Source organism: Hippoglossus stenolepis, chromosome 10, assembly GCF_022539355.2.
Source record: "Hippoglossus stenolepis isolate QCI-W04-F060 chromosome 10, HSTE1.2, whole genome shotgun sequence".
NCBI lineage: Eukaryota > Metazoa > Chordata > Actinopteri > Pleuronectiformes > Pleuronectidae > Hippoglossus > Hippoglossus stenolepis.
In genome coordinates, this window is record NC_061492.1 from 10,103,975 (window position 1) to 10,127,066 (window position 23,092).

At 42.9% G+C, this 23,092-nt stretch overlaps 1 protein-coding gene across 5 annotated transcripts in view; it reads left to right on the forward strand.

Annotated features, from left to right (window-relative positions):
- Positions 1–86: 86 nt before the first annotated feature.
- Positions 87–23,092, forward strand: part of qkia (QKI, KH domain containing, RNA binding a) — a 78,884-nt gene continuing 55,878 nt past the window's right edge. For all 5 annotated transcript variants that reach the window (XM_035167280.2, XM_035167283.2, XM_035167278.1 and 2 more), the window contains exon 1: positions 87–317. In XM_035167280.2, the coding sequence (XP_035023171.1) occupies positions 173–317 (145 nt within the window). In that variant the 5' untranslated portion in view covers positions 87–172. The remainder of the gene's footprint in view (positions 318–23,092) is intronic.

The following is a 23,092-nucleotide window of genomic DNA, read 5'->3' on the forward strand; positions in this document are numbered from 1 at the left end:
GGGGGTTCCGCACAGTCTTCTGCTCACCAGGAGGAGGGAAGCGAGGGATTTTGGAGCCGCAGGTTTTTTTTTTTTCTTTTTCTCCCCCAACCCTCGTTTTTCACCCCCTTTTCCCCCTGAACGAGGATTCCGTCTTTTCCGCGGTGGTTTGTTTCTCTCTCTCGCCGCAAAGATGATGGTCGGAGAGGTCGAAGTGAAGGAGCGACCGAGGCCGAGTCCCGACTATTTGATGCAGTTGCTGAACGAGAAGAAGCTCATGACGAGTTTGCCAAATCTCTGCGGCATCTTCACGCACCTGGAGCGGCTCCTCGACGAAGGTAAGCGGGCCGGGCTGTAGCGGAGCCCCAAGGGGGGGAAGGGAAGGGTGACCACGGTGCTGCCTCGCCGCATAGCGCGAGCGAGACCCGGACCCACACTACAGCAGGGTCCCCCCTCATAGCGCTGACCGTGGCAGGCATGGCAGCGCTCACAACTTCCCCGGAGCTGCACGTTATATCCCCAAAAAACAACCGAGACTTCCAGGCGTGTGAGTTTATTCCACTCCGGAGCCCAGTGAGACCGAGTGGGTCCCAGAGCCGAGCTGCTAGCGTCGGTCGGGCTTCTCCGGAGTTTTGCCCCCGCACTCCTGACTTTGAGGCTACGAAAACTTTCTCGCTGTCACTTTACAAACACTTTTAACTTTAAACAAGTCAAACGAAAGTTTTAAATCACGCTCTACGTCAAATAAACTTCAGCAAAACATTTAACCCAGACGGGGCCCGGGGGGGGGGGGTTCCACATGTTCCACCGCGATCTAGCTTTGGTTAGCCACATTTCAAGCTAGCTGCGTTCCGTTAAACTCTTGAGGAAAAAACCGAGAAAAGAAGAAGAGACAGCGGCGTTAACTCTAATCTTTAAGTAAAGATATGACCGCGGCCGTGTGGTCACGTCCGACATGTTTTTTGGGGGGGAAGTGGAACAAAAGCTCGACTTTCGCTTCCCCTTGTTTTTCTTTGCTCCGAGGCTTGTGCGAGCTGTTGCCCAGCGGCCGAGCTCAGAAGCACGAAGGAATGTGTGTCTGCTTGTTGCCCAAACAATGGAGTTGCTGCGGGAGGGAGGAGGAAGGAAGGACGGGGGTACACGGAGGTTATTCCGACCGTGTAACTTTTTCATTAAAACGGCCGCCATTAAATTCGCCTCTTCTCCGTTGCAACACATGTTACCAACTCGTTTGTATAAACACGAGTTGGTGCGTTTCGGTCTCTTATTTCCTTCCTTTGCTGCAGCAGCGTCGTGGTGTGTTTTTTTTGGTTTTGCTCCTGCGTCGGCTTTTGTCAGCGGTGACGTCCCGACGGGATCGCGCTGCCTTCGCTTTATTCTGCTTTGTATTTATCTTGGCACAAGCCGCGGCTGATCTCGCCGTTTATGTTAAGGATCGATAACATAATCTGGTCTAAGCGGAAGGTTGGACCCACGGTTTATGTAACCGATCTGGGGACACTAGAGAGCGCCACAGCCCCCTGAGCACACTGTCCCCGCGCCGCGTGTTGGACACGGTGCCGCTGATGGTGGGGGATAGACATTAAAGAGGTGCATTGTGTGTAGCTGTATGAATAAAGGAGTGATTTCCTCATACACGAGTCGGGGCAGACTCGGGAGTTTCGGCTGCGTGTCTGGATGAGCAGCTTCTCCGCTATGCAGTTGTTAAACCGGTCTGCAAAGATTGTCTGCTTCCTTGATTGGTGATAAACAAGACAATCGAGCCGTGGAGTGAAGTGTTTCCTCCCTAATCCCCCGCAGGGAAACTGCAGCGGCGCACATGTGTAACACTTCTTCTCAAATTAAAAGTTTAGATCGTAACGAGTCTTTATTTTGTTGCCTTATAATGACACAATAGTATTGCCTGTAGTAATATCGTAGTGCTTTGTATCTGCAGAAATTTCAGTTTCCTGTTGGGGCTTGCAGATTAACAAAATTAATCCATTGGAAACGTACTTTTTATATTTTTCCAGGGGGTCCTTAGAGCACTATTAGTTGTGGGTTTTTTTTGTGTAAAAGTACACATTCTTATTTTACTCAGTTGGGAGTGGTGGGTGTGTTGGTATTTTAATTTTAGGGAGAGTCAGGAATGGATCTGTTTTCTTTTTATCCACGCTCCACCTTCTTGCCGTCTCCCAGCCCCCTTAGTGGTACTTGGTACAGAAAAGTACCAAGACTCTGTGAAAGTCTCCTTTACTCTTTACTCAGCTGTGCTGCTGTCGCCAAACTGTATGAGCTGAAAACTAGAAACTTTTCTTTGGTGTGGTCAACGTAACATTTTAACTGATGTCAAACTAACTAAGGAAATCCAGTTGCGACCATAAGTAACCAAGCTGACAAGGGTTTTTACATTTTTTTAAATTTGGCTGTCAACCCGGGAAATTTTAAGTTAACGTTAAAAAATATGAAATGCTTTCTTTTCATCTTTTCTCGAGGTTTTAATTCTAATCACATTTTGTATATACGGTCAGTTTTTTTTTGTATTTTGTAGCTTTTAAGCTGTGCTCAAACTGTCGGACTAAAGTAGGGGAGTAAACACACTGCACTCAGCAGAGATGTTGTATAAGCTGGAAGTGCTTATAAATAAAAACTCAACATATCTGAAGCCTGCAGACCTTCCAGGCCGTACTTTTTAAACGCTGTCTCTGGATAGTTTAATTGCCAATTTTATATTTAATTTTGACCCACAAATGTGTTCTTTGCTTATTGTAAAAGTAAATAAAAAGTCTGCTGTCAGAAATAGTATTTTGCACGTTGTTTGGTGAAAGCACATTTTCCAACATGTAGTTTGACCATATGGTTTTGCAGCTTTAAAGTAAAGCGGGCTGTTAGAAGTTCAGAAATTGGTTCTGTAATACTGTATTGCCCTGCTGCCTCCACGCAGTTCCTGACGGAGAGAAGAAGCATAAAACCTTCCCTCGTCTGGTGTTAAAGAAATCATGGCTGAGACATTTGTGGCTCCCCAGCCTCCGTCTCATGGTTTACAAGGGTTTCCACAGCACCGGTCCAAACTTTACTCTGTCGCCAAAATTGCGTTTGTGTGTGATGAAAGCCAACCCAGTTGAGAGGAGGCCCGTCTGGTTTCTGTTAGGGGCCGCTTGGTATGTTTTCCCCCTGTAGACAGGACTGAAACTATTATGTGATATTTTGTGTTTACCTCATCCCGCTCCCTGTTCGTGACCCCACCCAGTTTAAACAAAATACACAATCCAACGTGATCAAAATTGAAAACAGAGACAAATGGTGTATAAAATGATTCTCCCCTTTGTCCTAGTCCTCTAAAAATTGTCAAGTATGTGCTATCTTTATCGTGGTGTCTGTGCTGTTAAATTGCTGCAATTCCAGTTCAAAATAGTCCCTTTTAATTTTAGGTTGTGGTTGTTATATTGTTATACGGGCGATAAAAGATGAAGCATGTTTTGTGTGTCTTTTTTTTTTTGGGCAAACACCCTTACAGCTACAGACAGGAAAGACTCCAGAGGGGACTCTTTCACTTGTGATATTGTGGTGTTAATTACATTTGATGTGGTGATTTATTTTGTTTGGTGTGTAGTTTTCTTCTCAGAGCGAGTTGCGCGAGGCGTTTCGGTCTCGTTGAAAGGGGCTGGCTTTTCAAGGTGACGAGGAGAAAGCAGATGCTACTTTAAAAAAGCTATTGATACTCGAGCAGAAGTTGATACAGAACCATATGTTGACGAGCCATCAGCCGTCCTGTATCTTGAGGGAGGACTTTTTTTTGGTGTTAATAAAATTACTACTTCTTCTCTGAGATGACACTCTTTTGTTTGCTTAAATGTGACTGAAAGTGTTAAATTGTGTCCTCTGTCACACTTAAATTCTCTTAATACGAGCGAAATTCTATCCAGTTGCAGCTGAAGACTTAAACTCCATGTCCGTCTTTCACAGTATAGTCCAACAACAGCTGCACGTCCTCCCTCACCCACCCAACACTTTGTGCATGTCTACACAGCTGTTATCGTGGCTTAAGAAAGCTGACACCACCCTTGTGCGTGTTTGTGCGTCAACTTGCTCCCATTTTGCTTTAGTGGCATCTGTGTGCGGACGTCAATGTTACGATGCTACTTTGTGCGTCGTCCCTCAAGGTCACCCAGGCCGATTGACAGGCCCCCCTCTTGAAATCCTCTTGCGTTGCAGTTGTTCATCTCCGAGGTGACACCTGCTCTGGAGTTTTTTTTACTTCTCTTTACGATCTGCCAGCCAACACGCTGCTTTCAAATTGCTATATTTTCTCTTGGCAGGAGGAGACAGCCCATATAACATCTAGAGATGTAGCCTAGTAGTGAAGTGCAGGCGTTGTTGTAAGGTAGCGGTGCATAGGAAGAAGCGAGGAGTTTTATTTATTTTTGTTGTCATGAAGTGTGGGGAGAGGAATAGTCAGATTGACTGGAAAAGAATATTCCAACCTCCTGGGACCATTTCTTCCATTCTCATTTTAACTTTGTTTGTACAACATATTAAATTGACCATTGTTCCATTGCTCGCTGTGTGGTGGAGCCATGTGGTGTATTATACTCTTCTGTGCTTACAGCAACCCCCTTGCAAACAGAGTTTTGTGTGTGCTTGTTAGTCTCTGTGTGCCGTGATTTAACAGGACGTTCCCGGGAGAGCTGTCAGCACTCCGAGGACAAACTGTCTGCTGTCCACTGTGGTGCCTTTGTGGGGAACTGGTCCTTTGGGAACGGCTGTTTAGAGAACAGATTTTGATAAATGGGGAGTTTTGGAAGTCTGCGTTGGGTTTTCTACCTGATGTTTCATATTTCTGTCAATCTGTCTGTTTGGTTTTAGCTCCCGTTTCTTTCTCTGTTTATGTTGCAGCCCGTACTATCACGCTGCCGCTCGACCCCTTGGTGCTCCTCTGCTCGGGGCTCGACCTTAACTCACCTCTGACATACAGTCAATGTAACAGCTAACAAGACTGAGCACTGCTCGAAGAGTAAGAGGCAGCTCAGAACCGTAGGGAGCGACAGGAAAAGAGAATAAGGGCTGTTAGGACGGGACAGTTGTTGCAGGCAGGAACCTGTTATACCCCCATCACCACTTCAACCATCCCCTTTCTCTTCTCCCCACATTCTATCCCAAAGCACCACTTATAAGCTGGGATTTAATTAACCCAGAGCAGCCATTCTGTGAGCTGGTTAACTGAGCTGTCGCCACCAGTGAGAAAGCCGTATTGGAGGCTTTGTGCCGTCTTTCTCTGTCTCCCTCCCTTTTCTCTGTCTCTCTCTCTGGTAATAAATTAGGAGGTGGCATAAGCCTGACAGGGTGAGACATAGGGGTTGTGGCAGGACCCAGCACCGATGAGCCTGCTTTCCTTTCTTGCGGGCCCATGCCTATAAGAGCCATCTTATCCAGCAGCCCCACCACAGTGTACCCGCCTCAACCTGTGTGAGCTTCAGTCCCTGTTTTAACTCAACTAGCTCCCCACCCCGACTCCCCACAGCGGGTGTTTTATGATAAAGTCATTCAGCGACAGCTCGGCCTCTTATCTTAGGCCTCAATCCCGTGAGTGCTGGGGCCTCCTTATCGCCTGGCCTCTTTTCTCCGTGCCCTACCCCAGCCGCCTGGCTGGCTATCTGGCTCACTGTCGCCAAAACTAAGTGTCTTTCCTTCTATTACTGCAAGCTGTTAGACAACACATTGCCAGAGGCAGTTTATCTCTCTCTCTCTCTGTTTTGTATTATTCCTCAAGCTTTAAAGCAGAGCAGTCCTGTTAAAATTTACAATGAATAACCAGATGCACAGTGAATATCCCCTGAAAGAGTTTTAATTTGTGGTTTCTGTCAAAGCAAGACTCTTGGCTCTGTGTGTTTGTGCAAGTAGTATTGAGGAAGAAGTATTTTACTACACAACAGCTTCCCTGACACTGACCTGTTTCTGACATTTCTTAAACCGTGACTCCTCCCATGTGACTCAGCATTCACCATTTCTTTTTCTTGAATTTGTGTCACATGTTAAAGCAGCTACGGGAAGTAACGCCTGTTGCAGACAGGAAAGGACTATGAAGAAGGTGGTCAGTGGTTTGTTTTTCCATTCAGACGGACATGGAGAAGGAGGGGGAGGTGTTTTCTTGCTGTGGTGACAAGAGAGGCCTGCTCCTCTTTTGCCCTCTCTCACAGAGGTGGGTCTGTCTCCAAGCTTTCTTCTGACTAATTTAGATTACATCACGATTCATCTCTCGCTCCTTCTCTCCTCCACATATTTGTGTGGATATGCAACACACTTAGAAGTATGGGCCCCACCCTGTTACATTCTTTGAGTTCTTCAAATAGCTTTCTCACCCCCTTGCTCAAAGGAAGTCCCCCCCCCTCTTTCTCCATCTGTCGTCCTTTTTCTCCAAATCTCTGAACTGCAACGATGGATACAGTTTCTAACAATTAGGTTTCACAGGAATCATACCAGTAACATTTGTCACAGATTCCTGTTTTCTTACCCAGTTTTATCTTAGAAAGGAGGTGAAAATATGAGCTGAATGCTCACTTTGTTCCTCTCACTCGCCCACCCCTCTGCATTCATTTTCTCTCCTTTCAGAGCAGGAATGGCAAGTGAGCGTTGGCAGCAAGCTCAGGAATTTTACCGGGAGCATAGTCAGAGCACTTAACCTCCAGCCTGGTGTTTGTTTTCCCCACACACTCTCATACCGTGTTTTAGCACAGATTAATGTGAATGCCTTCCACAGGGAGGCATAAGAACGTTGGCTTTAAATATCTAGAAATGTTAAATGCATAATACATGTCTGACTATTACAAGTTTCATTCCACACGTATGGAATTATACACTGTCACTCCCAATTTCACCGATTTTATCTTTGCCCCATTGGCTCAAACTTTTTTTGGTTTATCTGCCAATGGCTGCTAAAAGAAAAAATATCAGTTTCTATTGGCCACAGAACAGCACAAGTCAGTGTTTCCAATAGATCAAGAGGTTTTCCCTAAGAGCAATGTGACAGTAGATGGTTTGAGAAGATCACTTAATGATGAATAGATTTATAAGGTTATTTAAATTTATAGATTTTCATTTATTTTAAATAGTAATTTTGTGTTAGAGTATGGTACAACAGAGGCTTGAATCTTGGACTATTAGGCCAACAGGGATCCCACACAGACTTTGTTTTATTTCCATATCTGTCCCTGTCTGTGCGCCATCTTCCATCCCTATCCCATATGCCCTCTCCATTTAAGGAGGTAAACAAACACTTAATAATTGTATAATTCAATATATGTTTGTTATTGTTCACTGACAGTTTACTCGTCTCCATGGCTTCACTCAACAATAGCCTTTCTGCCCCCATGTAAATTTGACTCAGTCGAACTTCTCTCCCAGTGCGTGAGTGCACCAGCATGAAAAAGTCTTTTGTGTGCTTTTATTGATGGTCACATTACTTGAGGCAGCCATAAAGCGTGTAGATCTTTTTTTTTTGAGTTGTTTTTGTTGTTGTGGCGATCCACCACGGGGAACCGTTACCAGAGGAAACACTGATAAGAAACGGGTGGTGTGTCAAAGTCTGTTTTCACGTGGAGATGTTTCCCTCTCACCATAACCCAACCCTTTCCTAACATTAACTTCCAGTGGAAGCATAATTGTGGGAAACGGAATCAAACACAACATCTTTATCTCAGTCGTTAGCACTTATTGCTAAGTTTAGCTCAGCAGACTTTACCATGTGCCAAAAATAACATCACATTACTTGTTTTCAAGTGGTAGTGGTGGTGGATGGCAAGGGTCAACCAAAAACTTTGTGAAACATCAACTTTACTTGTATGTGTTTGTAGTTAGGTTTGCCTATTTTAGCAACCCACCATTGGCGACTGACGTTATTTATTTTATAGGCTAAGCCCCACCCTCCTTCAAAACATCCTTATAGATCTGTCTGCTTTTGGTTTGCAGCCTTTGTCTTGGTGTCTCACTAGTCGCACATTGGCTGATAAATCAAAGTGGAATAATTTACCTGTCCCTCAGCAGCTCGTGTTGTTTCTGTGAGGCGTGGCAAGAGCAGGCGGTGCTGCCACAACCTTCCCTAAGGGCCACAGAAAGTGAGGTGGCATGGTAGTGAGATTTCTGGGTCGCATTTTCTTCTATCGAACACAAGTGCTGCAAAGTCCTACCATAACAAGCATCGGCCGCTTCCCTGGTTTTGCTACAGCTTCGACACTTTTTCAGTCGATGCTATATACTCAGTTCTCCTTGTTGCTCTTTTCTACTTTGTTGATATTGTGCAAAAAACAATGGGGTCCATTGCCACTCTACATTTTCATTATTCATGAAAATAACTTGTTTTTGTTAAATGATTTATGATCTCTGCATACATTTTATAATTAGCTTTTTTTTTTTTGCTGCGGCAACAAAATGTTTGGCATTAGTTTTTATACACTGATACATAAATGTCTTCCTATACAGCTGTATCATTGTCCCAGTTTCGTATGAAGACAACGATTCCAGCTGTCTTCACCAGAGAAAGTGTGACATTTGTTTGTGGTACACCCCCACCAATGCTGCTGTTCACATTGTGTATTTTTACCTTAAGGGAGCGTTCAAATGCCTTTTTGAATCTTAAATGCAGACATTGTCTTGTAAGAAATATATTGATTTAATTTTGATACATTGAAATGTATTTGAAAATAGACAAAAATACTTTTGCACTCCACCTGTCAAGTGCTGTTTTAGTTGTGTATTTATGAGAATTACCTCTGTGCATGCAGCTTTAGTGATTGTATTTTAAAGATAGTGGAGTCAGTCTCAACCCAGTGTGATGGTGTAAAGCTGAAGCAGGGCAGAAGAAGGAAGGAGAGTAGCCCCTGCTGCAGGGCTTTCTGTAAGCACGATATGTGCTGTGTTATATCATGTAAGTCTGCTCATTTCACCCTACGGTTTTTCAAGTTTGTGGTGTGCCTGCCACCTTGTACAGCTCAGCCCATCCTTGATTGCTGTCTTTTGTGTTGCCTAGACCTATCCAACCAGAAGCACATCTGAATAGAGGTACCTTGTGCACAGCTAGCTGTCGTGCAGACTAGTAAAATGTATCTGTAACAATTTATCTGCGGGTTGAACTCCTGTCAGTGTCTGAACCTAAGTGAGACTATTTTATTTGAGAGTGTATGTTTATAAAAGAGCAGCACACTCTCAGTGGTCCTGTAGGTGGCTAACAGCAAGTTAGCATGGTGATATGACAAAAATTGGTGAAAATTAGCATGTCAACCTGGGCTTCATGTTTCCATCCCTGGGGCTTTATAAACGTAGGGAGGGTCGATGGTTTCACTGGACTGGACGATCTGCCTACAGTAGTATGACTTAATTCTCTGCTCAAGATACCATTATTTAACTTTATCTTTACATAGAGAACAGTTGATTTATTAATATTTAAAATGTCATGCATTTTTAGCAACATACTGCACAACCCTTTTTTCCCCATTTGTAGTAAAGGAGCTTGTTAATGCTGGTGTCTGGGAAGACTTCACCTATTCAGAACTGTTCAAAGTGCTTAAATTGTCTCAGTGACACAGACAAACTAGAGTCACATGTGTTGCACAGTTGTTTTTTTCAGTGGCTGTCTGCCCTGCAGTCTTGTGCTGTAATGTTAAACACGATTTGCTTACCATAATTTATGCTCATGTCCAACTAAAAGTGACAGTAGCGGCACAAGAATAAAGAGCTGTACAACTGTGAGGGAAACAGTTTTGTGTGTGTTGTGTTTGGTTAGCATTTGTCATTGCTTGTCTGTTTGTGGCGAGGCTTAAGTCTGTCTGTCCTCATCAGTGCAGCGGTTGGGAGGCGATTACAGAGCAGAAACAATGGGTGGGTTTGTATGATTAGGCTTTAATTGGTGAAACAAAGAGCCTCTGTAGCACCGTGTGTAACATAGGAAAGACTGGCATGAAAACGCAGCGATAACTGGCAGGAAAGAATGTGCTGTCTGTATGAAAGGGTTAGTGAGCATGAGCCTCATTCCTGCTCAGTAGATTGATTGTGTTCGCTGAAAGGAAAAGGGCGAGCAAGGCTGCCTAGAGCTAGGGGAGGATGGTTAGTGTGATAAAGAACAGTGGGGGGGGAGACAGAGGATTCCTATGTGATGTGAATGAGGTCATCTGGTTGGTTATGTGGAAGGTCGCTAACTCCTCCCTCAGCTCCGCACACCACCCCTCTCCCCCCCAGCTAATGATACCACAATGGTTTTTTTTGTGCTGTAATGGGCCAGACACACATTGGGTCATTCCTACCACATTACACACAAGTGTGAACACAAGTGTTGTCTGTCAGACAACAAGACCTCTGCATTGCAATGGATTTTTACGCATTGCATTTATGACTTGGTTTATTAGCTTAATGTGCCCCCTCATCTCTCAGAGTTGAAGGGTGATGGTGGAGACAACTTAGAGAACGTTGAAATAATCTTTTTCTTGTATTTTTGTTGGCTAGAAAAGCAGTTTCCAGAGTGAGGCCTCTTGCCGCAATCTTTGCTTTGTATCTCATTGGTTTGTAAGTGTAACAGGTGAATGTTTTTGCTCTATTGTGTGTCTGGATGAGTAATCACATCCTTTTGTACTGTGATCCAGGACAGAAAAAACATTTCCAAGCAGCCCTTTCTTTCTTGCACTTGATGTGTATAGTGAGTAAAGAATGTAATAGAATAGAAATATGTTATTAATGTACTGCACATGTTGAGGGGCAGCAATCAGTTATTTGGTTGCATTTAATGTGGCTACCCTTTAAAATATCTCACTGGAGGAATATAGAAAGGGATGCAGCATATATAACGTATTTACCTTTTGGGTTTTGCCCAGGCAGTGTGGCAATTAGGCCATATTAAGTTTAGCATAAATAAACACCAGCGCTCAACCAATATGGTTAGCTTGGTGACAGATGTGAGGAAGGCAGTGATTCCTAAGATGCTGTTAACAAACCTGTATGACGAAGAAATGTGACTGAGGTTTGAGATTTTACAGTTTAACCATAAACTTTATTATAATTAAACATAAAACTTGAATTAAGAAAAAAATTTTTTTTTACATGAATTGTAAACATGAATCCACATATTTTCTTCATTGTTAAATTTTTTTCAGCTAACGGATGAATTATTAGTGCTTTGATAACTGGGATGCTAAAGGTGGGCTTGTCACACAAAAAGAGCCAGGATCTGGCCTCATTCCCTTCATGAACATCCCTAACCGCACATCATTTCCTCTGACCCCAACCATGACCCTAATTACTAGAACTTAAATTCCAGATGCACCTCTGACCTAAGGAGGATGACTCTGTCCAAAGACTGATCTACTGTAGACTGTCTTACACTTGGTAACATGGCTCACAGGGAGAAAACAACTACCTGCTACCACATTAGATTGTAGACAAAACTCTTAATTGAGTTTACAATGTTTCTAATAGGTTTGTTTCACACTGTTAAAATGCAGAACCAGCTGGCACAGGTGATCTCTTTCTCTCAGCCTACCACATACTGCTTTACTACACATCTCTGCTCTGTCATTATGTAGGAATGTAGCCCATAAAAGACTTTCAAGGTGTTGCTTTATTGTCGTGTTGGATTAGATTACAGCTGCTCCTGTCTGTCTGCTGGGTAAATGCTCTCGCAGAACGTGCCTGGACAAGCTTACGGACATGAGGCACAGGGTGTTTTGGAGATGTTGTAAATTGACCGAATTTGCAGCAAATGTTAGGATTAGATGTTTTGTGTCATCACTTGCAAATGACATAATTTATTGCCAGCGCTATCTGTCCTCGAGGGTAGGTTTAATGCAACTGGGGATGGACGGTGGGGAGACGCAGCAGGTGAGGCAGGTGTGGGCACGAGCAAGGTGCCAAGGTGCCAGCTGTTGTTGACACCTTGAGGTGAGGAATAGTCTGCCAGGAGATGGACTTGTCTCTGTCCCCGCTGTTCCCTCTCTCCCTTCCTCTCTTCCAACTTTGTCTTAATTTATCTGCCACGAGTTGAGGCTGTTCGTGATTGGAGCTCTTCCTGCAACCTTATTTTTATTGAACGTCTGACACTTTCAATGAACCAGATCCCAGTTCTATCTCCCCTCCTCCTCCCTCATCTCCATGTACAGTATAAAAACCCACTCCCTCTTTCCACACCAGACCCACACATGCATATGTTGGCTTTGCTCTCTCCCTGCTATATTTTTCTTTCTGTCTTAAAAACAACATGCATCTGTTTATGTCATAATGCCTCCCCTTTTGTTGGAAAAAAAGATGGATAGCGTGGTTCCCGGCATAAGGACTGTTCCACCGTGTCATATTCTCCAAAGGAAAAAAAAATCAGTGTCTGTTATCTCAAGGGAGTGACTCATTTTTCCTGGCTTTGTCTTTTTACCTATTTATTTTAGCAGAGTGAGTCCTTCCCTCTCCCTCTCCCCCCCTGTTTTTCTCTTCTCTTGTATCCTCTGTCACATTTGTCCAGATTTTTCTTCACTGTCTCTTTTCTTCCATTTGTTTCCTCCTTTGCAGCTCTACTCTAAAGTGAATATGTGTGGCAAAAATCTAGCCTTGGGGCTACATTGCCTCTTTCATATGAGGACCAGTGGTGACATTAAAGGCCCACAAGGTGGTCTGTCGGTTTGCATCAGCCCAGCTCTCGCTGTCTGCTCAAAGGAACCCAGTGCGCGCTTGGCTCTCCACTCATTCACTCTCGGGCGGGAATGTTAGTCAGCAGAGAAAAACATGACTGCACCCGCTGCCTGTATTTGTGCACATGTATGCATGTATGTATCAGATTTGTAAAGCCCTCAAATCCAAGAGCTTTAAGGCAGATCGATGTTTAACGGCTTAAGCAAAGTGAAAGCTCGGTTAATGACAGATGAGTCAGCGAGAAGGCTTCTCTCTCTTTTCCTCTTATCCCCCTCCTCCCTTTCTGACATTCTGACCCAGTTGTTACATCCACTCCAACATCTTTGTCTTTTTTTAATGCTCTAAATGGTACATTCAAAAATGGCTCGGCAAAACAATACCCATCAGCCGGATGATATGCAGCACCAGACAACCAGACCAAACAAATGCACAGCCAAAGAGCAGCTCGTCTTATGTTCTGCAGACAGTAGGGAACAGTTCAGACGGAGCCATTTCCTCCTCTTTTCATTGTCTGTCCGTCAAGATAAGGGGTCTTAATATCTGGAAGCACATCAGACACCTAGAGTTTATCAGCATCTTTTAACAATGTTGGGCCTGTTTGTTCTTCATAGAGAATCTGTACCAGTTTGACTTACGATTATAAACACTCGCACACAATCCATCCGTGAATACTCAGCCCAGAGCAAGTCTAAGTTCTGGTAGAGAACCCAGCAAATCCATCCAGATATTTAACACAGTTCTTTTATGTTAAATTTTTAATATAATAGTAGGCGTTTGAAGTTGAAAGATTTTGATCCTGCAAGAGTGGTCGGTTGAAGACAATGAGGAGCCGAAGCAAAGACAACAGCAGCTTTGATGTGAGTCTGTGTTGTCACAACCAGGGACAGCGACTGGAGCTTGAGATGGTTGCTACAAGCCACAGCATGCCCTGTCCCTGGGGATGAAACAGCTGACACACAATCACACACAGACACATTTGTTATGTAACCTGTTTGTCTTCTGCCTATAAATCATGTCCTGAGCAGGATATCCTAAAATTTTTGCGTTGTATTAAATGCGTCAGTGTCACCTGTAATAGCAATTGCCTGCGCGTGCTTGTGTACACAGGAACGGCAATGTCTAGTTGGCTGCTCGGTCACAAAAAATATGAACGAATTAAAACAGACGTGAAAAGTAAGAGCAGGGATTTCTTTCTCGAACTGTTTTTGGTGTTTACATTTGCCTTCACAGCTGGTAATTGACTTGTGACTGATAAGACCCAATCAGGAAGTGAATGCGTTGTTGTTTCCGAAGGTCCTTTTTTCCATCCATACTAACACGCAGCCCCCAGTTTTCGTACTAAACTTGGAAACTCCAGAGTATTGTGGATGCCAGACGTAAACATGGCAACTGTGAAACGTTTTTTAAAAAAAACGTAGCGTGGATGTAGCCTTTGTTGAAACAGTCTTTGAGAGAATTTGATTGATCTTTGTGGTAATTTTGAAGGCTTCTCTGTGGTACTCATTGTTTCGAGAGGTGTTTAAATATGTTGTCCACATCATTTCTATTAATGAGAGTACACTGCATTAGTCTTGCATGTAAGTGAATGTATATTGAAAACAGAGAGATGACACTGAGCTCATCAATATTTTTTCTCTTCATTAAAATGCAATTCAATACAAGAACACAAGCAGCGGCATGCAAATCAACCATGGCTTTGAATCAATGTCTCTTGGTCACAGGCGAATATGGGAAGATTCATAAAGGCAGCATTTAATGCCCTGCTGTTGGATTTGATTGCATCCGATTATTGAATGATATCTGCTGTTGCTTTGAATTAATCAAGTTTCAGTCGGTGCTGAGGTGTTGGAAGTCCCACCCTTTGTCTCATTTTCATCCAGGGAAAACCCATCTCATTCCATAACACATTGTTGAGCTTTACTTTTGTCTGTCACGGAAAAGTGGATTGAAGATAAATTCCTGATGAAACGCACTTTAAGGCATTCTTCTCTGTTTGCCCCTGTCTCTGTTTTTGTTGCATCAATTCTTTCCTGTTATCAAGTGACCTCATTCCCTGATACCGAGAGAGTGAAAAGAATGTGGTTGTTCCTCATTCTGTCATCATCCCACCCCCCCCACCTACCAAACGTATTAAATAAAGAGATTCTTTTGTTTTTCAATCTGTTTGTTGACATTCATAGGACTGCACTTCAGGCAGACGCCTGCTGCTTCCATCTGTTTATCACCAAAAAAATCACTGGAGTCAAAGTTGATGTAAGGATTTGCCTTAGATTCACAGTGAAAATACAGTTCCTGTCCTAACATCTCACTGCGTGTTGCCTTTTATCAGTGTTTAACTTCAGAGAATGATTTCCGAAATGACCAGCTGAATAATCTGTCTGCTGGAAAATCTGGTTCAGACATTGGCCAAAGTTTGCCTTTAACATGTGAATATTGCTGCAGGAGATTGTGCGGGTTAGACCTGTTCCCAACTACAGGAAAATCTTTAGAAAATTCAGTTGAGCATGCAGGAGGCAGAAGATGCGTATAAATTCAACCACAGACTTCAGTGTTTTTGAGCACATAAACACAGGCATTGAGTTCTCGCTAAAAACAATCTCTATCTCTCCAAGTTGACATATTCCTCAGGGACTTCTATGTGTACGGCACCTCTGTTTCATCATGAGAAATTTATATTCCTTCAGTTTCGTGTCCATCACACTGTTCTACTGTAATTCCTGCTGCCCAGCATGTCCAGATTATTTTGGAAGCATTTTTAAGCTTCGGTAAAATATAACTTTGGATCAAAGGTTATAAATGGAGATTATATCCATCAGAGACACAAAGGCAAATATCCTTTTTGAACTGATGGTGGGAACCATGAGAATGAGAAATAATTTTCCTTCCTACCTCACATCTGCCCAATTGATTCGGACAACTGTGGTCTCCTTACTTACACGGGTGGGGACAGGAAGCACAGTACGTGTTATCGTGTCCAGTCACATTGACGTTCAGAGCCTTTCCTTCCTTCCTTCCTCTCTTGTTTCCTCCTCTGACAGCTGGACCTTTCCTGCCATTGTTGCTTGACAGAGGAACAGAGGGGGGAGATGTGTGTAGGGATAGACATAGTTCAAATTTTGTAATAGATGAAAAGTGGTAAGCAAGAACTTAAAGGAGCAATGTTTGTTTATGTAGTAAGAAAATCTGTGTCTACTGACAGGAAATGTCCCTTTTCCTAAGGCCGTCCAGGTAGTGGGCAAAGGACAGGGACACCCCTCTTTTCACAAACCAGAGTGCACCAAATGGGCCCAGGGGCTCTTCATATATACACATCCCAGCAACATGCATCCTGACTCCTCATCCTGTTATTCATCCCGTTCCTTATCTCGCCGTCTCGCATCTTGTTGAGTTCACAGCATGCATCCTGTGCTTCACTATGACATAGCAGCCCCCTCATTGTTGTGCTGTTTTATGTGAGTCTGTCTGTGCAAGTGCAGGTGCCTGTTAAAGTATGACTGAGGCCTCAGCGGGAAAATGGTTGTTTTTTGGAGCATATGTGGTGTGTGGACCGCATCACTGAAGTTAGAGATGGATGCGTTAAAAGGAAAGCGAGAGAGAGATTCTTGAATAGCGCCGCACAGCACGCAGCTCCGGTCTTGTTCTTGTTTGTTTGCCTGATTTCACTGGCAGGTAAACTCTGTGAAATGAGCTCCCATGAGATACAGAAGAATCAACAATCTGTTTGGCTGTTACGCTTTGTTCATGCTTTGAATGTGTGTTTATGTTCATACTAATTAATCAACTAGTTCTGACTGCACCTGTCATAACTAAGCAGCCTTTTTAGTATGCATAGAACCACACAGACACAGGATATGTCTGTGGAAGTAGCTGGTGTGCCTCCTCCTTGTATTGTAGCATAGCTGAGGCAGGATGTTTCCTTTTTGGACCAAGTATGCCATCTGAGATTTTTATAACCATTTTCAGCTCATGAGGCTTCTCTCTTGAAGTCAGCCTGTTAAATGACTATTGCTGTGGGTTCCAATTTAACGCTACATATCACTCCCCCTCTAGATGATGAGAGCAGCAGTAAAATGGCCTATCTTTGCTTGTTATTTTTGTAGGAACCTGAGTCTGCATCTGTGTGCGTTAGGTTGTTGGTTTCAGCTGAGCTTGGGTATTGGGCTACTCGAAAGGTTGAACCGAAGAGTGAGGAAGTATTGGCACACAACTCTGCTGTGTTGGATTAGATATTTTATTTGTTGAATAATAAGCAATATTGTGAAACTACTCTTGGAAGGAGCTTATCCCATTCCTTTTACCACCACACAAAGACTCCCCAGTGAAACAGAACTATGTCCGTGTGAGTGTGTGAAGGAAGTAAAACAGTTTTGGTAGCTCTGCACCTCGCTCATTCACTTTGGGGTGCCCCCTCAAGGTTTGTGCGCGAGTCGTGTGCATGTGCTCTCACAAGTTTCACCCCAGGACCCTGTCGTAAGTCAGCCCATGCAGAGAGTAATGAACGTTGGCCCCTTGCGGCAGCCATTAAGAGTAAGCCATTATGGTTCAGTATCGAGCCAGCCCTCCCTGCCAGTTTCACCCTCACTCTATGGTAGAACCCATTGCGTGCACAACTCTGGCACTCCTATGGCTCATTGAGCTGCCAGCATGCCCCCCAGCAGCACACACCCCCATAATGCAGTTCCACATCATCAAATGTGATGATCCCTTGTTCTAATTTTAGGCTGAGGTCTTAATAGCTTTGCAGATACTGTCTGAAACACTAATTTAGCTGTTAAGCTGGGGATGGTATAGCATGGTGATGAGAGTGAGAAGGATATTATGGGTTTTTGCGACAACTCTTTTAGAGATCGTGTGAATTATCTACCCTCGTAGTTGAGCCAAATTCAAAACAACTTTTTAGCATTACATACAATAAGTATAACAAATGTATTCATAACAAACTTTTGATATTTTCACTTCACATATTTATTGTTCTGAATAAATTTTATAGGGTCGTTTCAGGAACAAAACATTTAATTTGAAATATTCAAATGCACAAGTGTCCTTGTGTGAGCAATGACAACACACTTTCTTTTGTCTTACTTTCATCCTCAGGAAAGAGAATCCTGCCTCTTGTGAGACCAATGTTTTAACATCTTTAAAATGCAGTCCCTTGTGAAAACAGAAATGGTAAAATAAATCAATTAATTTAAATATCATGTAAAATTTTCTTCAAAGAAATACAATAATATAAACATGGCCAAACTAACTTTTTTGCTAATAGTTTTAATTTCAGTTAACCATCCCCCTTTGTTAACGCATCAGTGGATGATTGGTTTTGGCATCACCAATTACCATTTTCCCATTTTATTTTTCACACACATTCTTACACTCCCTTGAGCTACCAGTTCTGGGACCACAGCAACACTTTTAACACTTAAATAGCGTCTTTGTGTTCTTGCCATCTCACGGTATTCTGTAACACTATTTCTTGGCCACTTGACAGTTCTTTGATGAGATTGCCTCACTGTTTATCATGTGCTCAAAATTGGCATCATAACTTCTCAAGGTTCAGTTAACTCTGCCGACGCCGAGCCACATTTTTCAGGGCAATCACTTCACCTGCTCATATGTCACTGCTTGTGCCGCAGTCATTGACAGTGGTCGCTCTAGTCAAATGCAAATATATCTCTTTGAATGTAAGAATGTGATTCCCAATATTGGCTAATGTGATATTTAAAAAGAAATATGCATTTCACTTCCCCAGCGTATCCTCTCCCTTTTGTCCCGCTCTATTGCTTTTTCTCCTTTCTTTGCTTTGGTCCCCCTCTCCTTTTCTACTCTGTCTGTTTGCTTTGTTTAATCACCAAGCTAACGGGCCATGACACGTCCCTATAACACACCATCACTGTCGCTGCCAGCAGCCACAGAAAGCCACATTCGGCTTGGCACCTCTTCCCCGTCCTGCATGCAGTCGCAGTGACAGCCTCAAAACATTTAATTTGTCACCGGTTATGATTAATGGCTTTGCTGATTGCTGCTCTTGGCCATCACCACACCTACACGTTCTGTTTTTAGCATACATATTCTCAGGGGTTCAGCCAGAATCGAGGAGGAGGTAAAGCATTGCCTCCAATTTGTCAATGTTTCTCACATAATTAAGGATGTGTTTAACTTGTGTTTTGATTTGATAGACTACTGACTTTGTTTTGTTGTCAATATTTTGAGTGCAATTTCATTTAAAATAATTATGATAAATTTGAATCTGAGAGAAACCAAATTTAAACCTAACATGACTAACAGGTTGTAAAAAAAGGAGTCTCACTCTTTCTGTTTGTGCTGCAGCTGTATGTAGTCATAATAATCCTGATGAGCATTTGCTGTGTGCTGCCATTAACGGTAGAAAAAGCACTTTGTCTTTTACAGACCAAAACTTTGCACTTGTTTCCTCTGCTGTCAGTCACCACGATAAAACAATTAGAGTTGATGTGTAATAAGGAGCAGCTGCATGTAGCAGCATGTGTAATCTGTGGTTTTACTCTCTCACTGGATTAAATATGAAGCTGTGGCTAGTAAAGCAAGATGAAGGGGAGGTGTAGGGCTATTTCCTTCTCGTTTCCTGCTGTATTTGTTTAGCAGATTTTTTCTCTGAGGCAGTTTCTCTCCTCCTTCCATGTGGAGTGTTATTTCTGTGGGTTCACACTCTCAGGGGAGCCTTGCCTACAAACACAAAAGCTCATTAGATCATGCGTGTGTGGGTGTTTTTTAATGTGTAGTTCGGTCTTTGTTTTTATATGTATTATATGTACTTAAGTCAGTGTCAGGCCAGCCACATTCCTGTCTATTGTTGGACCATAGCTAAATTATGTGTGAGTTGTTATCTGTGTGTGTGTGTTTTCAGGCAGCTTCAGCTCATTATTGATGATCACAGAGCGGAACGTGCTGCTTTCGGGCTGTGAGCTGGCGGGGATACAAACGTGAACATGTACTCTCGCACCTCCTGCGTGTATATTCTTAATGTTCGTCTCACAGAGATTGTGTTACTGGAAGTTTGTGTAAGCATATTTTAATCATTTTTTAATTCAACCGCTCACTCCCAGTTTGGAAAGCAGTTCCTTTGTGTCTTGGCTTGTCGTTCACCCATGAGATAGCTGAGAAAGTACGTCTGTGTATGCAAGTGTTTTTCTGTATTTTATTACTTCTTTTCCTTACCTGGCTCAGAGAGCAGTTCCAGAAACCTTGTTATGCCAGTCATTTATTTAGTGGCCTATCTACTTAAAGACCTGCCGCTGGAGCTTTTTACCCAGCCTGCCTTTGGAGAATCACTGAGACACAACATAAATCTCACCCTCTGGCTTCCAGCAAATCGCACAGTCATGTCTGTTGAGAGCCATTTAGACTCCTCAGCCTGTGGGGGTCAATGCTTTTATCCACATCATGTCAGGGTTCAGGAACTATGTGGAAGAGTCACTGCAAAGCAAAGTTTGTTATTTCTCTGCACAATTTGATGGTTGACAGATAATTAACAAAGATGTCACAAATTTAAGTTTCCAAGTCTGCTTCACAAGACCCACAAACCTTGTGTACACTGAAAGTTGTTGGCCGCTGAATCTCTCCTTTACCTAGGTTTAAGTGATCTCTTGTTAGTGCTTAGTCAAGTCTTATCGGTATCTTCAAAAGTAACTAACTTTTTCCAATCAGAATTGCTTCCTTATGTTACTATCCCTGAGCTGTAACTCAGCAAGGAAACACTTAAAACACAAGCAGGACATTTTGTGCTAAAACACCTTTGCAGTCATGCCCACGTTGATCAAATAATAAAGTAGTTGGGCACAACAACAACACCTTATCTACACACACACCTTCCAGTGCACCACGAGAGTGAGTCTGCAGCAAAATCTAACAGATGAAAGTAGGCGCCCTGCAGATATTAAGCCAACACATGTCTTTTCCTGTAAAATGTCTGGTGTGATAAGTAACACCAGTGTCGTCATGAGTTTATTACCTGCTGGGAAAGTATCCACACTCTAGCACCGGTAGTGACGAAACATAAGCAAGTCACACATCAAACCTGGCATCTTGTACTGAACATTTTCTGACAATACTATCAAATATAGGATTTCGATGGTAAGTCCTAATTCCTCTGGCCACATGACACTGACACCATTGCACAAAGGCACATTTTCCTTCATGTTAACTCATAGGACCTGGATGTTTCAAACCTAAACCTGGTGTTTTCCCTTTTTAAAAAAACTTAAATGCGTGTGCTGTTCACTTTGCTGTGGTATAGCATACTCATTAACAACAGAGAAATAGTTTGTGCATCAGAGGATTGTGCGGTACAGGCCTACTGTTAAATCAAAGATTAGGAAGTAAAAATAAGACAGAAGCACAAGGAAGCACTTTTTTCTTTTGCACGCAGGGAGGGAGAGAGAGGCAGCTGTGAGTTGACGATAAGACCAAGAAATGCATACGTTTTCATGGCTCAGTCGCCCCCACCAGTGTGCTCACACTATACTCCGGATTTCGGCTTTAAAAGAAACCCCTGTCTTTCATATGCTTGGCCTGCCCAAACCCCTTAACTGTTGAAGTGGAGTGTCGTCTTGGATAAAGTTGTCTGTGCCATGAATAAAGGGCAGGAATGCATTAAACGTCCAAATCCTTTCACTTGCAACGGGTACCCAGGCTTTGTGATTGCTAAAAGTGCACAGCTTTAAAGTGAAAAGGCTTGTTCCTTGCCTGCGTCTTGTTTCACTCAGCTCCAGCACATTTAGGTCTGTGTGATTGCTCCAGTGTTTCAGACACGACCACCACATTTCTCATGCCTATATTTACCTCAGCTTCCTAGTCATGTTTTTTTGGGGAGGGCTGTGGTTGAGAAGGTAGAGCAGTCTATGCGGTTCTATGCCCCTCATTTAAATAAAAAAAGTTCTGCCGATAGATGCACTGTATGTGTGTGAATGGCAAAAAACTAATGTACTGTAAAACGCCTTGAGTGGTCTTCAAGACGAAAAGCATTACGTAAATAAAGACCATTTACCTTTTCACCTGTTTAAATCATTAATTGAACATGCATGTCTGTGCGAGCAGGACAATACAGAATGATCCCTCACACTATAGGTTTTCGATCTCAAATCATACTAAACAAGGAAGATCCATGGAGTCTCTGTGCAGAGTCGAACATTTGATCATTCTGGCTTTAATATTAATTGGTGTTAGACTCAGGTGCCAGATATCATCAGGCTTATAGCCGGCATCACAAGGCATCTAAAGCTGCTTTCCTCCGGCAATTCTGATCACTCCGATTACTCACCCATTACACGTCTTTTACTCTCCCTCTCACACACACACACACACACACGTACATGGACAGATTTGGTCTGAGGATGTTTTGCTTTGAGCTACCTGGTGAGGACAAAGCAGTTATGGAGCACGTCTATTTTTGGTCTCTTAATGGACTCGTTCTCATTCTCTAGCGGAGCAGGTCTGACTGAATGATCTCCACCAGTCTTAAACCTGATTACGGCATCTCCTTCTGGACTTCTTCATTGTTTTTAATAATGCCCTGTTTTCGTTCTTTCTTTCCCTCTGTGGTTTATCTCTTCATTCTGTCTTTGATCTCTCCTCTCCTCTCCTCCCCACCCCTCCCTCCATGTTTGTCCTCATGCTGTGTTTGCATTCATTAGATCATGTTAGATCAGAGAGGCTGCAACATTAGAAAATATTCCCACCCCATTTGGCTATTCTTTCGTCTTATGCCTTTTCTCTCCTCATTTCAGCCACTCCTGAACTGTGCTGCCAGTCAGTGCTGTCTCTGTGTGATCATTGTTTTTCACATCAAGCTGGGTTTAATAAATAAAAAGCTTCTCCCTCCCATGGTTGCTCAGTTCCTGGTGGCTGACTCTGTCAAATATCACTCATTCAGATGAGTAGATAGTGTCATGGATTTGATTATCTCAGTTTCCACTATCTCCAGGCAAGGCCTAGCTCTACAGTTTGCATTCAGTGGGTTATGGTCTCTGCAAGGTCCAAGGTAGAAAACACAGTTTTCACAAGGGACTTTTGGTATAGCAATGATGAAAGTTAAGGAGTTGAGTAAATGTGTTAATTGTGCAGATCTTTGTTGAGCCTTTGTTGGAAAGATAAGTATTGTGATTATTAAGACTTGTGAAACATGGATCATTAGCTGTGCAATGTTAGGTTTAGTTTGTCTGTGGATCCAGATCAGGGGGTGGATCCAGCAATTGTTTTCTACTTGAGGAACCCGGGAATCTAAATGTGTTTTTCTAAAGGGGACTGGAAAGGTATATGAGTGGCATTCTAGTTGATTATACGTATGGTTCTTTTATTCTTATAGTTTAATTTGGTCAGATTAACCTTTTTATCATGGCACCAATATTAATGGATTTTCATAAATTTGACCGAAAACATCCTCAGTGTACTTTGCAGAGCTTTAAAAGGATCTCCTCAGCAGATGGAGTTTGCTCTCACTTCTCAT